The sequence below is a fragment of the Pocillopora verrucosa genome, chromosome 5, assembly GCF_036669915.1.
Source record: "Pocillopora verrucosa isolate sample1 chromosome 5, ASM3666991v2, whole genome shotgun sequence".
NCBI lineage: Eukaryota > Metazoa > Cnidaria > Anthozoa > Scleractinia > Pocilloporidae > Pocillopora > Pocillopora verrucosa.
In genome coordinates this window covers 8328381-8346173 of record NC_089316.1, presented here as the reverse complement: position 1 = coordinate 8346173, position 17793 = coordinate 8328381, and the positions used below count along the sequence as shown (strand labels likewise).

The 17793-nt window shown below is 38.3% G+C and overlaps 1 protein-coding gene across 1 annotated transcript; it reads right to left on the bottom strand.

Annotated features, from left to right (window-relative positions):
- Positions 1–1745: 1745 nt before the first annotated feature.
- Positions 1746–10204, bottom strand: LOC131794627 (uncharacterized). Its single transcript, XM_066166803.1, has 10 exons — positions 9890–10204; positions 8635–8686; positions 7865–8065; positions 7323–7589; positions 6733–7005; positions 6298–6573; positions 5731–5901; positions 5359–5541; positions 3926–4162; positions 1746–2515 (listed from the first exon to the last, which is right to left on the bottom strand). Exons 1-10 carry the CDS (start codon positions 10202–10204, stop codon positions 2205–2207), a joined length of 2286 nt encoding a protein of 761 aa, XP_066022900.1. The 3' UTR covers positions 1746–2204.
- Between the last annotated feature and the right edge of the window lie 7589 nt (positions 10205–17793).

The window sequence follows — 17793 nt, the reverse complement described above, 5'->3', positions numbered from 1 at the left end:
CGTTCAAGCAGATTAAACCTAGTGTATTCCTTAATTATAGATAATTCGCGATAAGGCTGTCATCAAAGATTTCCCTGACTTAATTGTTCTTTTGTATTCCTACTCTTTCAGTTAACTTAGGTTTTCACATCCTCTAATGAGCTTTTTATGTTCCAGTCATTCAAATTCTCCTCAAAAGATCCCTGTGCATCTGTGAAGATGATATTTGATAAACGAGCAAGACAAAAAAAAAACTTACACCACTCGAGGGCAGTCGCGTCCACATTTGCGGCACCTGGATCCTTTATCTGCAGCTCTTTTATCGCGGACAGTCTGTCTAATTCGTGAGCCATCTAGATGTGTTTCGGCAGAAGTTAGTTCAACAATCACTCGACTGAGAAGCTGATCAGAGGGATTTGTAAGTAAAACATTCTGTTCAACTTTTGTCACACGAGAATCTAATCGATGCAATGAATAACACGTGAATCCAAGTGACCCTAAAGTCAGCATCAAATTGAATGAAAGACCAAACGTTAGAAAGCATTGACTCTTGGCTGCTTTGGACTCCATGTTCACCGATCTCATCTTCGCCGCTCTCATCTACTGAAAATTTTTAATAGATCCAAGGCGATAAATAAAAACACTAATTCACATATAACTTGGTGGTTTGCTATTGGCGCCTGGAAGAATGACTATTGTAAAATAACTCGCTTACATTATTGTATCCGTTTCAGTTTAAACGGTTTAATCGAAAACTATCATAATAGCACTATGTGAATGACTGTTTCGGGCTAAATCTGATTACAAGAAGATCTTGATGATGCCTCTTCTCATTTGTAGCGGCTGCGAAAAGGGACGGTGGCGTCAGCTCGGAGTCGTGAAGGTGGTAAACTTACGAATGAACACAGTGATAATCCTTCTGCTCGTTCCGCATCGAATTATGTTATCAAGAGGTAAGCAAATCTAAATGCATTGAGCCTCACCGGGTGACGCATAGTGTATCTGCTTACGCACTCGCTTTTGTGTGATGCACCAGCATCAGTGGATGTGACACGGAGTACTGCACGTAACAGCTTGGTTTTCAGACTTCTATACACTTGCTGCTTTTTGCATTTCAAAAGCGCATAGCACTTTTATTGGTTCTCCAAGGAATTTTTTTTTTTTTCGAAATTATCCAAAACGATGCGACTAACGATTAACAGGCTTTGATTTCGAATGATCGTTATCACCCACTACAAACATTTCATTATTATAATGGTATATGCAATGGTCCTTAATTTATTATAGTTTCTCGACGTATACCCTGAGGCTAAATGAGTTGAGATGAGTCATTTCTTACTTTGTTTTAGTCACTATTGCTTTTGTTTTTGCCGTTTTTTGTTTTGTTTTGTTTTGATTTTCTGTTAGGTTTTATTTTTTTGTTTTGTTTTTTGTTTTTTGTTTTTTTGCTGTGTCATTTTTGTTGCGGTTGTTGTTGTTGTTGTTGTGACATTCATGTCACATGCGTTACAGTCCTCCAACGTTTTTTCGAGCAGGTTACTTGATAACATATTCTTGAATATTTTTTCAATACATGTGGCGAAAAAAATATTTCTTTCTGTGGTGTACGCAATAAGCTTAGTTGTAGCAGTCACAGTAGGGAGTATTAATGAGAACAGCATCAAGCTTTGTGTTCGTTTTTGGTGCGTAAACTTTCATTAAGATAAAATTGACACAAATAGCTTGCAGTCCTTCAGTTTTATTTATGGGAAGTAATTCTTTTCACTGATAAAATGGAACGTTGAAAGATTCTTATTCGCAATTGCTAACAACGAAAATAATTATTTCAAATTTAAAGAACGACGTATATATAATCAAACACGCTAATTGCTCCTTATACGTGAAATTTTTAGCCATCCCTCTAGCAAGCCGACATCTTTTCAATGGTCCTCTCTCAGCAGAACGTAGTAAGCTGGTTGTCCTGTATTATAAAATTTGACATTTACATTTTCTCTAAATTATGACATCATTACCTATATTCCACTCTTTGATTATGTCATTTTTGGCCTTATAAAAATTGTGAGTCGAAAAAGCAATTTGTTGCCTAATGAGAATCAAATGATGATATGAAGCGGAAGAATCAAATCGTAGTGCGGTACCGCATAGTAAGCGCACCCTATCTCATGTCCCATTTACTTGTTTCCGAATCTTACTAGTCTACTTGACTGGTCTACATGTCATGTGATTCAGTTGAGATAAAACACCTCCACTTCATCAGGTGAGAAATTGATAGTTCCAGCCAGGATTGTATACCTGTCCTTTACTCCACTTGGTACTGAGTAGGAGCCCCCAAGGGATGCCTTTGAATAAGTGTTGCTATTTGCATTATCGGCAATCCGGATGTCGTGCCCCGTACCAAATAACGGACCATAACCTGAGCCTCTGTAAATTGCGTGTGATGGCCCTTTCACCATGCTTTTGAAAGGTGCCAGTCCTTCTTTATTGATGAGCGAAAATATGAACGCATTTGAAGTGAATGACCAACCACTACTGGAATCTGTTTAACGGGTAGACAAAGAATCATAAAGGAGTAAAACTAAAAGTATATTAGCACACTGGTATAGAGGTAATATGAACCAATGAAACTGGAACTGAGGTTATCACTAGTTTCTAAATAGTAAGGAAAACTTGAAAGCATTAAAAGAAGCAGCCAGGAAATATGATATTGCAAACAATAGAAACGTGAATTAATAATAATTAATTGAAAGTGACAGGTGGTGTAAATGACAAAAGAAAAGAAGACAAGTCAAACATCGATGGGTGCTGGGTGGAATCTCAACCTGTTGCTTCCCCCCCCCCCTCACCCTCCCCCACTCCCCCAAATGGCCAGAATGGTCAGAGATGAGCAAAGTGGTTGTAGGTATGGCCCGATATATGAGTGGGGCCAGACAGAAACGTTTGAAAAGACTAAACGTTTCAAGTAGATCCACAAATTTCTTAGTATCATTGTCACGGAGGTCATCCACGCGAAAGTTAAAATTCACGGAAATTTTTTTTTGAGTTGCTCCTCAGGGCACATGACATGTTCGGCCGTTTTACAGAGATAGCACCGTGGAGAAACAGAACTCGTCTATTCACCCTTCGCACACGTACTAGACGCATATGGTGTCATGCTGTAACTGGTGCAGAAAATGTAGATCAACCGAATGGGGCAATGGGAAAAAAATAACAAAAAAAAAAACGATTAAGATATGATTGTGCAAAATAAATGCCCGCACCCCAAATTCTTAAAAGGATTGTCCTCCGGCCTTAATATTATAATTGATGGTTGAGTGATGTGTAATGATGCAGCAGCTAAGAAATCTTTCCGAAGCTGTAAACCAGGCATAGATGATGCGGAGAGTAATTTTTTTACCTGCTGAGTGTAAAGTTGTACAAATTGAGATTTTCGTTTTAATTGCTACAGAAACCGCCGTTCCATCAAATGAGATCTGTTGGTAATAAATTCTTATCCCAAGGTATGTCTGTTTATCGTCCAACCACGAATAAACCTTTGCAAATCGTATTACTTCCAACATCCGTCTTCATGATGCCGCAACGTTAATTAGTCATTCATTCCAATAACTTATTGTTCTGTTAGAAATTCTAGCTTTTTCAATACGTTTTGCATGTATTATTGCATGTAATTTCTGGCGCCTACTTCAACTGTGCGCGCCCACCGAGCGCCTACTACACAGCCTACATTCCCTCTCGATCAGATGGTACCGTTAACTTACAGGCTGCTGCACACATTCATTCTCCTTTCTTATCCGAGAACAAAATCCAGCGTTTAATGAACAAGTTTAAAATTTGGTTTTGCTTGAGCACTCTTTTAGAGAAGGTAAAGGCGGGGCTATAATTATCTTCTTAGAGTGCATGAAACGTCAAAAATGAACGCAAGCCTTTTATTCGTATAGTATGTTCTCACCCCAAGCAATATCTGTATATCCTCCAAACACGAATGCACTTCTCTTTATCAAAGTAACAGTCTGTGTCTTTCCATCACAGAGACCGTGAAACGTACTTGCTCCCCAACCGTGAAGGGAGGCGCGGTAACACAGCTTCCAAGACGGATTAATACCAACCGCCTGCTCCAAATATCTCCTGAGAATATTGTAGTGGAAGAACCCACTGCTCTGAAGGATGCCTGATTGCATGGTAATTTCTTTAAAATAAGGAAAGAATAAAGTTATCCTTTAACATCCTCGATTTAACGTTTTCATCATAGTCGAACTTTCGCCAGTTAGCCCGATTAAGCTTGAATAAGAATAAAAAATTATTTTAAAATTATAATCAATATTAAAATATCATAATTAAATATTATATCATATATGGGGAATAATACATGGGCGTGCGTAGATATGGAATTTCTCTTCTCTTTGACACGATAGCTCACGAGTGAGCGCAGCGAACGAGTGAGATGTGTCGAGTTGAACCATTTATTATTTTGTTTATCATATAAACACAATAGCCCTTTTTGGGAAGAAAAGCCGACTTCATCAATGAATGAAAATAAATGAATCGGCAATCCTCGAATAATAATCGTATAGTGCGTTGGCGCTGACTCTTAAGATGGAAAAATTTGTTGAATAATGATTACAAAAACAACAATGGTCGTAATTTTCAATTTAAAAAATTCTCATTTATTGAATTTGTCCTTACTGACAGAAGAAGTCAGGTAAACGGCCAAAATCGGCTAGTAGCAAATCTTCCAGTTGTCGATTTTCATTCTCAGACGAGAGAAATGCTAACACCAAAGCCACTGAATACGCAACTTTCGGTTTTCCTTTTAGTATATTGGTTTTCTTCCCCTTCTAGGAAAGTTTGAACCTCATTGTCTGCCAGCGATACGGATTTTTAAGTGTTTTAGCCGCCATAATTCGAGAAACCTCCGAATCGTAAAGGCTCTGCCGTTCATTTATCAACCTGACCGAGTGGCGCCAAGGGCGAGTGACGTATAAGCAGCTGATTGGCTATATCAACACACATGAAAAAATACGATATTTTTTCACGTGTGTTGTTACGGCTTTTCTCAGGGCCGGAAATCCTTGTATAACACCGCAGTTTATGTGATAAAAAATTATATACATTTTCCTGAATAGTATGTGTAAGCAAGCTTCTCAAAAGATTTAACTCTTTACGTATAATAATTGCAACATGGAATTTTTAGTGTTTTGATTGAAATGGCTTCTTTTATATGGTCATCTGTCTGTTTGATGATTGATTTTTGTATCTTTGGTCATATTCTGCTAGCAACTATTTAGTTACCCCTCTAGTTACTTACCATAAATCTCACTCGGAGGATAAGCCGCACAACTGCAAACAAAACATATTGAAACCATCAAGCTTTATTATATTTACCAGGTACGATGCACCTAGGTTTTTCTTCAGTCCAAGTACCATTCAATGAGCAGTGACGATCTGATGATCCATTCAGCAAATAACCAGGCTTGCAGCTGAAATATACATTCTCTCCTTCCCAAAAATGATTTCCATGAATGAAACCGTGCTCTGGATTTTCCAAGGCCGGGCACATTCGGCGACCTTAAGTAAGAAATCATTTCACAATCAGAGTTGTAACCCTTGGGAATCTACTGTTAAAATCTCTTTTTTTTCCAATGATGGATATTAGACGTTGCTGCACACCCTTAACTTTTAGACTTAGTTTGGTCCCCATTTGTTCGAAGCCGTTATTAAACAAATTGATTCTCAAGTATCATTTTTTTTCCTTACATGAAGGCTGTGTTCCACTCCATTTACCAGAGGGTAAACACGTCCTAGTAGCTGGACCAGTCAAGTGATATTGTGGATCACAAATGAACGACACAGATTCACCAGTCCAATATCGTGAGCCATGTTTGTATCCATTTGATGGAGAACCAGGATCACCACAGTTGACAAGAGCTTAACATAAAAATCCAGGCAACAAATATAAAAGACATTGAAATGCCACAATTGAACGATAATGAAACACAACTCTATACCCATTTAGTTAAAGAAATACATTTGCACAAATTTTCTTTATATTACAGTTTTTCTAGCCTCTTGTTGTCGCTAGATAAAGGAATCGAAGATTAGAAAACAGAGTGTATTATTGAATGCCGTGTTAAACTCTCTACTTAACAGATTGCTCTGCTTATTCAAGTTATATCCTGCTATTATTAAACAGAAGAAAAAGACAATGACGTAGCTAATAAATGCAGCGAATCTAAAATTTAATTTTTAGAAAAATCATGGAAACCTAACATTTGATTATTCAAAACACTCAGACTCTACATCAGTAACACAACAAAAACATACTAAGATTTGTTTTGGCATCTGCTGTGGCATTTTTCCTATTGTAAAATAGACATGTGTACATCCCAGCATCTGTTGGCTTGAAGTGATTAATGGTGAGTTCACTCTTGGTCAAGAAAATGCCTCCATGTACAGCTAGAGAATGAACTATTCGACCATCCTTAAGCCACATGATCTTAGGAAGCGGTGAGCCACCAGCAGAACAGTTCAGCCTCACAGTATCACCAAGTTTTTGCACTTGAATCTCATTGGCAGGTCTGGATACAATATGAGGATTCACTAAAAGAAATGGGTAAGAGAAAGCAAACTTTTTAAACAAAAATTTAGCAAACTTACGTACCTTTAGATGTGATCACAACCCCCTTTTTTATGTTGTTATTTTTTTAGTTGATTCTTTGACCAGTTTTTGAGGAGACTACAATGACTTGATTCACTTACCAACATCTCTCACGATTATCCATATTACAGCCATGACATTTCCGAACTGATTACTTCCTTGACAAACATAAGCACCATCATCGTCGCTGGTAGTGTTTTTAATCGTAAGTTGATTACCGTCAATGACATGTCTGTTGATCGGAAGCTGTCTCAGAGATCTTGTCCATGTTATCACAGGGGAGGGGTAGCCAAAAATGTCACATTTGAGAACAGTGTCCCATGTTTTGTAGGCAACCACAGATTTCTTTGGTCTGGTGACAAATTTGGTAGGAACTGAAAATCAACAGAAATGACAAATTAATCAAAGAGAGAAACTTCGATATACGTTCAAAGTGAGATTCATGTTGACTTTTTTACTTAGGAGAGGTGGATCAATAAGTTATAATGTCAGTAATTGATAAACTCTGCCCTAAATTTAAAATCGTTTTATGAGAATGCATCATTCATTTTCGCGTACAATGTTTTATAACGAAAAGGAGATAGAGAAGTTAAATGACACAAAGGTATCGAATAGGTTGGGTTTCCAATAACCAAACGAAATTAGAGTTATAAAAATTCACGAAAGAGATTCATTGATTACACATTCTTACCTTTAACAGTGACATTAGTTGATACCTCAGCAATTCCTAAAAGATTCTCAGCTTTACAGGTGAAAAAACCGCGATCCTTGAACTCGCTTTCTTTCAATATCAGATCGTTCTTCCCGAAATGCTTTCTGTCTTCTTCTATTAAGCGTTCATCTTTATACCACGTGATTACCGGTTGAGGAAAGCCATTTGCTTCACAAGGCAATGTGACCGTTTCTTTCTCTTTAACCGTCACAGAGGTGGGAGGCTTTTTAACAAAGTATGGTTTTTCTGAAAAAAAAAAGTGACTTTCTTCTACTATTGCATTAAGTTTGAAAATTTAGAGAAGTACGAGTAACAGTTTACTGGTTCTTATCACGGAAATGGACTGTGCGGCCTGACATGAAGATAGACCAATTAAGACTTATAAACTTCGTAAAGCTAATGTTCGTGTTATTGTGTCAAGAACTTTTGTATTTGGACAGGTTTTAGCTTAAAAGTGCTAAAGAAAATTAATATTTCAAGTCCTTCCGTTCTGATATAGGTTAAGAAGTACATTTTATTACCTAACTGATTTCCTCCGTTACGATTTGTTTTAAGTTGTGCCGACTTTCCAGGGGGCCCAGGCAAACCTCGGACACCCCGTTTTCCCTGGGGACCCGGCGGGCCTTTTGTTCCTCTTCGTCCCCGTTTTCCATTTTTCCCGGGGGAACCTTGGGAACCTGGTAGGCCGGGAGTTCCTGGTGGTCCTGGTGGGCCTCGAGGTGCTACAAGATCCGATGAAAGGAGCACACAGTAACAGACGGCCAATAAATGATATGGTTGTCATTAAAAGAAAGAAAATCATGAAAACTTTGTTTTTTTTTATCCTCTTTGCAATACTCTCCTTCAGATGACCTATTTTTCCACTTTTTCTCATAATGCTCTATTTTCCTTTTCAGGTGCTATATGGCACTCATGAAACTAGAGAAATACGAGGAGCATTTAATGTCAGTGACATTATAAGAAAGCCATCGCGATATGCTGACAATTTCCATTTGCTGAGAATAATGAATCTGTCAGGTTAATTCTTGCTTTCCATCTTATCCTTTTGTTAGTTTTGTCCCTTGCCTGCCAAATTGGCTTAATGGCTGTCAGAAACCTCTTCGATAAAATTTGACGTAACGACCCTAAAGATGCACTGATATATTAGCGCCGTATTTCCGGTGACAAAAGTCAAGAGTTTTTGTCCCACAGCAGCCCCGTGAGTAAAAATACAACTAATGCTAAAACTTAAAAGAAGTAGCTTTTAAACGCTGATTGAAACAAGCGTTAAATGTAGTTAAACGAAACTTACCCTCCACACAAACTGTCTGCTTCTGGCCTCCTTCCATAGTCAAGTTCTGTTTCTTTAAGTAAGTAAGTAAGTAAGTAAGTAAGTGTCTTCATTTGAGTGTCAAATACATCTAGCGTCATAATGACGCTAATTGGGGACGCTATATCTAGAAGTTAATTTAAAAAGGAAGGATAAATATTAAAATACAAAAAAAATAATGTGTCGTACAGGTACTTTAACTATATAGTAAAATGTGAATAAAATATTGGCTGTTACATAGAATACACGAATTACAGCCACTAGATTCTAAAATTGTTATGTCCATCTTGCGAATGTTTCTTTTAAAAATAGCTAAAGATGACGATTCTCTAGTTTTCTTAGATAATTTCGCCCATAGATGCGGTCCCAAGTACCTAATCGAATGTTTTCCAAACCTAACTGTTTTAAAACTTGGCGAGTCAAAGTCGGAGTTTCTGAAATTATACTTCTTATTACTCAGCCTAAACAGGTCACAAAGGTAGCTAGGTGCCATACTATGTTTTACTTTATACATCAGTATTAGTATATCCTGTAGTCTTCTGTTGTTTAGAGATGGTAGGTTTGCCTTAACCAATAGCTGCTCATACGTGGATGTTTTGTCGAGGAAGACAGTCTGTAGGGCTTTCTCCTGCATACGTTTCAGTTTTCTTTTGCCGGATGCGCTTGCAAAGTGCAGATTTTTTTGAGAAAAATTAAGTAGCATTATTTCTCATAAAATTATGAATGGTTGCTTCTAGCATGATAATCAATTCTTTAGGCGACGGAGTCTTTGTTCGAGCAAAGTCACCGCTAAAAAAGATGTCGTGGATTAAAAAAATGCGCTCATAAAGGTGAACTAGATAAAATTATCCTCACTGCCTCATCTACTACTTTCTTGATGGCACTCATTCAAAGTATCGGTCAATTGGAGAATGCGTTACTTGTGAGTGTCACAACACTGACGCCCTTGAGAGAGTGTGCTACATCAAGGAAGTAACTTCGTGAGAAAGTGTTCCGCTCTCGTTGAAGCAGATTAAACCTGGCGTATCCCTTAGTTATAGATAATTCGCGATAGGGCTGTCATCAAAAAATTCCCTGACTTAATTGTTCTTTTGTATTTCTACTCTTTCAGTCAACTTAGGTTTTTACATCCAGCAATGAGCTTTTTATGTTCCAGTCATTTAAATGCTCCTCAAAATATCTCTGTGCATTTGTAAAGATGATATTTGATAAACGAGCAAACAAAAAAACAACTTACACCACTCGAGTTAGGGCAGTCGCGTCTACATTTGCGGCACCTAGATCCTTTATCAGCAGCTCTTTTATCGCGGACAGTCTCTTTACTTCGTGAGCCACCTGATTGTGTTTCGGCAGAAGTTGATTCAACAGTCACTCCACTGAGAAGCTGATCAGAGGGATTTGTAAGTAAAATACTCTGTTCAACTGTTGTCACACGAGAATCTAATCGATGCGATGAATAGCACGTGAATCCAAGTGACCCTAAAGTCAGCATCAAATTGAATGAAAGACCAAACATTAGAAGGCATTGACTCTTGGCTACTCTGGTCAACATGATCATTGATCTCGTCTTCGCCGCTCTCATCTACTGAAAATACTAAGTAGATACAAGGTGAGAAATGAAAAACTAATTCACATTTAACTTGGCGGTTTGCTATTGGCGCCTCGAAGAATGACCGATGTAAAATAACCTTACATCATTGTATCCGTTTCAGTTTAAATGGTTGAGCGAACATTATCATAATAGCACTATATGAATGACTGTTTTGGGTTATATTTAATTACAAGTAGATCTTGATGATGCCTCTTCTCATTTGTAGCGGCTGCGGAAGGGAACGGTCGTTGTCATCTCGGAGCCGAGAGGATGGTTAACTTACGAATGAACACAATAACAATCCTTCTGCTCGTAATGCATCGAATTATGTTATCAAAAGGCAAGCAAAGCTAAATGCATTTAGCTTCTCTTGGTGACGCATAATATACCTCCTAATGCGCTTGATTTTGAATGATGCACTAGCGTCACAGGATGTGACATGGAGCACTGCCCGAGCTTGGTTTCTGACTTTTTTGCACTTGCTGCTTTTTGTATTTTAAAAGAGCTTGCCGCTTTGGTTAGTTCTTCAAGGAATTTGCTCTTTTTCGAAATTGTCCAAAACAACGACGCGAAAACGATTAAAAAAGCTTAAAATTTAGGATAAAATTTTCTGCTCGAATGATCTTTATCACAAGGTATATGCCATTGTCCTTAATTAATTATAGTTTCTCAACGTATACTCTGTAGCTAAATGAGTGAGATGAATGAACAATTATATGTTATCATCAGTGGAAAAGTTAGAAAAAGGACCTTCAATGCATGCATGGAGACGTCGAGAAACAAACAATGATCCAGTTAGGAGATTTAAGAGGGTACTGCTCGCTGTTTGACGCTGTTTGAAGATTTTAATACAGATGATCGTTACCGGAAATGAAATCATAAAAGTACGGTTTGTTCAGTTAGACAAACAGATAAGACGTAACAACTAAATCATAGTAGAAAAAAGTCGAGTTTAAGATGAAAAAGACTGACATCGATTACAAACAACAAAGATTAAATTGTCACAAACGTGACAAAAAAAGGAAGGCATTGAGAACCAGGAGAACAAAACTAAACAAACAAACAGACAAAAAGATACAAACTCTTTCCCCGTTTTTTTAGGCTCGATTTCCATTCTGTTCTCGAATAATGGGCCAAACCTCAGAGGAGTTCAAACCCATGAAAAGAACTTCAGCTAAAAGAGGGTATTGGAAAAGATTCCATTCGCACGTGACCAAGCGATCATGTCACTTGCGTTACATACCTAAGAGGGAGTGGATCTCAGCAGTACTAGTAACACTTTGAGTAACAATCTTGGAAGAGTCGCTATATGAAGAACGTTGGCGAAGCATTTTTAACATCGATGGGTAATTCCAGTCCTAGTATTTTATTCTTGATATCATTGCCTCGTCAGTTCTGCGTCATCGTTGCAATTGTTGGGTTGGGTTTCTTTTTTTTTGTTTGTTTGTTTTGTTTTGTTTTGTTTTGTTTTGTTGTTTTGTTTTGCTTTCTTGTCGTTTTGTATTTTTTTGTTGTTTTGTTTTGTTTTTTGTTGTTGTCGTTGTTTTGTTTGTTTTTTGTTGTTGTCGTTGTTTTGTTTGTTTTTTTTGTTATTGTTTTGTTATTGTTTTATTTTTTATTTTTTTCAGGTATATTTTAAGGAGTGTCTTGCTTTTGAGTCCTTAAACTTTCATTTTGTCCGCCTTGCCAAAAATCTTGTCAAATTTTGTCTCCGCCAAATAATAAATTTGGTAATCGCATATGGCATTGAAAACACCAAAATATTTGATAACCACAAAGAATCAATTACGTTGACTTTAATTTCTGCGCGTATGAAAGCATATGGTTACATGTAGCCATCATGAGAGAAAATGTTGCCGCGACATATAATCAATGATTTATTTTTTTCGTCCTTCATGTTTGTTGTAGTCTTCGCCGTTCTCCATCGTTGTCTTCATAGCTTGATTATGGTGCAAGAACTTAATACTTTGGCAGGCTTTAGCGTAAATAGACTCTAAAGGCGACGCCAAATTTACCTGATTGCCATTTTCTTCACGGAGCAGAATTGACAAGTATTTCCTAGGTTGAACGGTCGGCATGTGTTTTCTCGGGAGTTTTGCTAAGATTTGCGGCCAACATCCTACATCTTAGTCATGAATAAACCGTACGAAGATCTTTTACCGATGATCGCCCTAGTATTGGCGCCGCGTGCGGCCTTTAAACAAAATGCCTCACGCAACTTTTTTTTTAACTCTGTGATTGGTTTGTGATTTGAGGGGTGTCCGGGGGTGGAAGAGCTTGAACAACAGTGTGGGTAAAGGCGTTTTTTGCAGCAGGGTTTGGAACGTTCCTGCCATCTCAGAACCCCCTCTCGGACCCCCCATTTCAGATCCCCTATGCCGGACCCCCATCTCAGGCCCCCGATCTAGGGCCTCCATCTCAGTTCCCTAAATTTTCAGACCTCTATCCTTGACTAGCAATCTCATGCACCAGTATCAGAGTGACTTTGCTAATATGGAATGACTATTTCTTGGCTTTCTGCTCACACCACGGAATCATTCATGAAACATGCAATATAAGCACATTTGTTGTCTGCTTTTTCTAAATTACAATTGTCTGAAATTTGACAGATGAGGGAAGAGTCGTTCAGTGGATATGCTACAGTATATACCACTAAAACCAAAACATACTTTTGTTATGAAACCCAATTTAGTTTATTTACATTTCATGTCTATGAAAACTTACTAGAGGGCTTGAAATGGTAAAAAAAAATCTAATTTCATTGAAAAACATAATTTTCCCTGAGTTACGAGTGAAACTCCCTGACTTCTCCCTGACCTTGAAGAACCCTCTTTCCTGACCATTTCCTTACTTGTGGAAATTAAGATAAAATTAAATCTGTACTCAAGCCAAGTTGACTATCCAGCTGGAGCTTATCCTCAGCATGAAGCCACTAGAAGCAAAACCAAGGTCAACCCTCAAACGGAGCATAACATTCGATGACAGCGGGAATCTCGTTTGACAAAGAACTAGTTTGGTGTTGTTTAACGAGGTTCTCTTCGGGCAATAACAGAAAAAAGAAAGGGAACCATCATTGTATTAAAAGGCTTCCTTATAAGTGAGTATAGTGCAGAGATAAGAAATTAAAAGCATCGTCGAAACACAAAATGGTGGTTGGCGACTGATTAAGCGGTAAATCATGACCACCCCATGGACTTTTTTACTGCAGTTTGCATCGCAGTAATTAACAGTTGCATCGAGGAAAGTAGGTTGAAGAACAGCTCCATAATTTTTTGACTCCGAAAAAATTCATTTACCAACCTAAACTTTAGGACAAAGTTGAAAAACAAGCCTCAGTCGAACGTTTCATTTCAACTGTCCTGTTACTTCTGTGCCCAAATTTCGTCTATACCACTCCTTGATGACCACCATCCTGAGTACACGAGTAATAACGAATAAACAGCCAATATTTCGAAATTGGTAAGAAAATCTTCGATTGCCGAAATGGTCGCCATGTTGAGACGTCACGTGACTATCAAATATGATAACCATCCCAGACTGATAAGACCCTCACGCTTTTAGCTCAAGGCAACGTGACTGTAAGATCCGGTCATTAACGATCACCGCGATATCAGACCCTACGCGCGGGTACGAGACTACAATTTCATGTTCAAAACTTTAAATTTACCAAAGCAGACTTCACGCTTTTTGCCCAAAACTGCAAACTCATGTCTACGACATTAAAAATTCCGTGTAGACTCCGCAGTCATCACTTGGGACCACAATATCAGGTCCTGAACGTCAAATAAACCATATCAGGCCTCACGCTTTTCGCGCGGGTAAGAGCCTACAACATCAGGTTCTAAACATTTAAAGTATCATGTCAGACCTCAGGCTGTTCGCACGAGACCACAACATCTGGGCCCAAACAGTAAAATGCCATATTAGATCTCGCGCTTTTCACGAGAATACACCAGGGGGGGGAGGGGGTGCGGCTACACGTAGGCTTTCTTTTCAAGCCGACGGGGTTCGCACGTTATTTGATAGCTTCTTTAAACCACGGCACGTTTGAACGGTTGATTAAAGTTCTTGTTTTCAGTGGGGCATGCTTATACAAGATGTCAATAAGGGTCGAGTCGAAGCAGTCTGAGAGTACATCGACGTTGTTCCAGTGTTCGGTTGTGCAAAGCATAGATGAGGCAATATCAAAGGAGAACGCGGCTGATCTTTTTCAGTCCACGAGAGTCAATTTTTTTGCGTAATATAACTGGTCGTGGAAAGCCAATACGACACTGAATAATGAAATCATCAGAGATGAGCAAAGTGTTTTAGGTATGGCCCGATATACGAGTGGGGCCAGAAACGTGATGATAAATACTAAACGTTTCAAGTAGTGAATTTTTTTTTAGTATCATTGTCACTAAGGTCATTCATGTGAAAGTTAAAATCTCCAGAAATTTGTTGCTCCTCAGGGCACATGACATGTTTGGCACACGCACCAAAATTGTTCACAGTCCTCAGGAAGTATGGATTGGGAATTAGTATATCATGAATTGTCGATGTCTTTGACTTCGTCTTTAAAATTTGGATCAGTTGGCAGAACAATTTTTTTGACTGCGGAGGCGATTACCACAAATGAAATTTCAAATCCCCCGTGCCTGTAGACATTTCATAAGTTCTGCTGCATTCATAACGTTGAGATCGGTCCTAATTTTGTGATATGCTATTCTACTGTTCTTGAAGGTTGAACTTGGTTTCGCAGAATACTTCAGCATACAAAAATCGCTAGATAGTAAGATACGATACGAAATTCCGTGTGGGAATCAAAGCTTGCCCACATTCTACATCGATTCGTGGGCACTAATTTCCTATCAGGCGTTTATGATAAAACAGAGAAGTCAAATTTGAGCGCGAAAAAATTTCACGACAGAGGAAAATTATTTACGACAAAGTTCGGACACAGGAAAAGAAGGTAATCTTTGGCCTTGCGATCCTAATCGAATGGTGTTGACAGTAGACAACTCTCCAAAGCCATAAGCGGTGATTTCATCTGTAATGCATGATAATCGTATCTACCTCGTTGCCTGATTTGATTTCGACACAGCGTTATTTACCAGCATCACAGGATGAAGCGACGAGAAAAAAACCTGTTAGCTTGCCTATCAATCTTTTGCATGTTGCTCTATTTTAAATTCCACCGAGCAATGGCCTTATTTTTGTTTTAGGCCTCATGGAGAATCAAATTTGACACTGCACTATCCAAAATGACGTCGTGAAAAGCCCTAGTTTCTGAATAAATAGTTCAGATTGTACGAACGGAACGGGACAATCATTGACACACTATCTCAATGACTGAATATTATTTTTCACTTTTAATGTACCCACTTATCCATGTTCTGAAATTTTTACTCAGATCCATGGTGACATTAGCAGAGATAAAATTATGAATTGTGTTTGAAAATGATTATCTAGACTCTTTCAATGACCAACGCGCGAAAGGAACTCGAAACGCAATTGCGCAAGCTTGCGTAATAGTCTTTTATCGCGGCGTGAGTCATGCTGAGGCATGACTGGCAAAAGGGAGAAAGAATATTAATAGCAGAGGGAGGGAGAGAGGAGGCAACGGAATGATGTGTTAAGCAAGCTGTTATGCGGGGAAAGTTTAAACCGGGGAGATGAAAGAAGAGATTTCACGTTTCTTAGTGTTTATTTTTGATCATTAAAATTGTCGTGGACTAGAATGAAATCTAGCGTTGACAGCTGGTCAATTCGGCAAACTGTAAAGAGGCAAAAACAAGACTAGGAAAAAAACTTCAGGGGGAAAAGTTTTAATACTGACTGCATATTACGAAATTTAGAACAAACTTGCCACCACATGGACAAAGCCGTGACTGAAGAACACATGAGCGACGAATTTTATCACGTTTCTTTGCGGAAACCAAGTGGTTACGTAAGTCGGTTTGTGAGCTTCTTCCCTAAAAGCTCAGGTTTCTTTTGTTGTTATCGGACGATTACAAACAGAAACATGTTGCAGCCAAACAACTCTTTACTCCCGGAATGGATATCGGCGATATCCATTTTTTTGGAGGTAATTTACTCTGAAAATTTATTCATAAAATTATGCACAGGAAAAACACATGTGATCCTGGCGATATCTTGCTGAGGCAGAGTCGGTCAAGCAATAAACCTTTCGGTGTTAGATTTCACGTGTGGTGTCACGTGACTTTAAGTGTAAACAAACATTGAGTCAACCGTCCGCTCTCGAAGTCGAACTTCAGCTTCGGCATTTTGTCGTAAATAAAATCCTACTGTCAAACAAATCATTATTTCGCTACCGCTAAAGTAGAATGTAACAGAAGGCGTTGCGTCATGAAATAATCAAACGCTTCAAAATAACAAGTTGCTTAATGAATAATCAACTATATGACAAAACAAAGCAGTTAATTTTGAGCGTAGAAACGCTTCAAGGCAGAAGGAAATTATTTACGACAAAATGCTGAAGCCGAAGTTCGCACACGGGCAGTAAGTGGTTGACTAAACTTTCGCGGTTTGATTACATCAAAAGTCAAGTGAAATCTAACGCCGAAAAGATGAATTGATTACAAGTTTTCTTGAAAAACGGTTATAAATGTATACTTCATGTATTTCAAATTCCACATAAATACTATTTCAAAACCCTACACGATCGCTCCACACCAGCCCTTGGCCATCTCTGACAAATGATTTGCAAGCAAACTTTCGATTTCGGCAAATGTGTCCACACTGCACATTGTCATTTTATGAACAAGAGCGTTGAGAAACCCATAGTTCACACCTTGGTACAATAAACTCTTCTTTTTTATTTTTTAGTTTACATCTCTTGATATGAATTGAACAATATGTAAACCAGTGAACCAGTAAACCATTTCAAAATATGAATCGATCAGTTGGGCATTGGGAACACAAAAACAAATACATATAAACAAAATTCCGCTGATCTTAGAAGGAAAAAAAAAGACAAACAAGTAAATAAAACGAAAGCGAAAAAAAAACCAAGAGAGATATTAAATAAAAGTGTCGTTAGTTTAGGTTCCATTTTAGAGGGTACTTTAACTATACAATCAGTGTATTTAGGAGCGAGGGTGGGACAGTCAGCCGCTTCATATGATTCTCTTTTTTTGTAAAGACAAGGTGTTATTTTATGAAATAACCTGAAATTCTTACAGTTTCATGTCCTGCGCTGAGGTGGGAGTTCCCCAAAACCCTCCTTCTCTCTATCAAGATGAAAAAGATTTGATTTAATCGCGTGCATATTACACCAAATTTATGCACAGACGCGTGTAGCGAGCTGCCGCTTTCAAAAGAATCAAGTGGGTCAAATAGGTCACACGTGAGATGAAAATTCAAAATGTGTGGACTGACCAGAAAATTTGAAGAGCTAAATAGAACGGTTACCAGGAGTAGCCAAATTTCACGTGCCCCTATACATTAAATTCTCTATCATAACACGTGTGGCATATCCTTTTATTACGCAGAGGTCATCGGGTCAATGTTTTCCAACGTCAGGGTGACATCACGTGAATTGGCGTGTA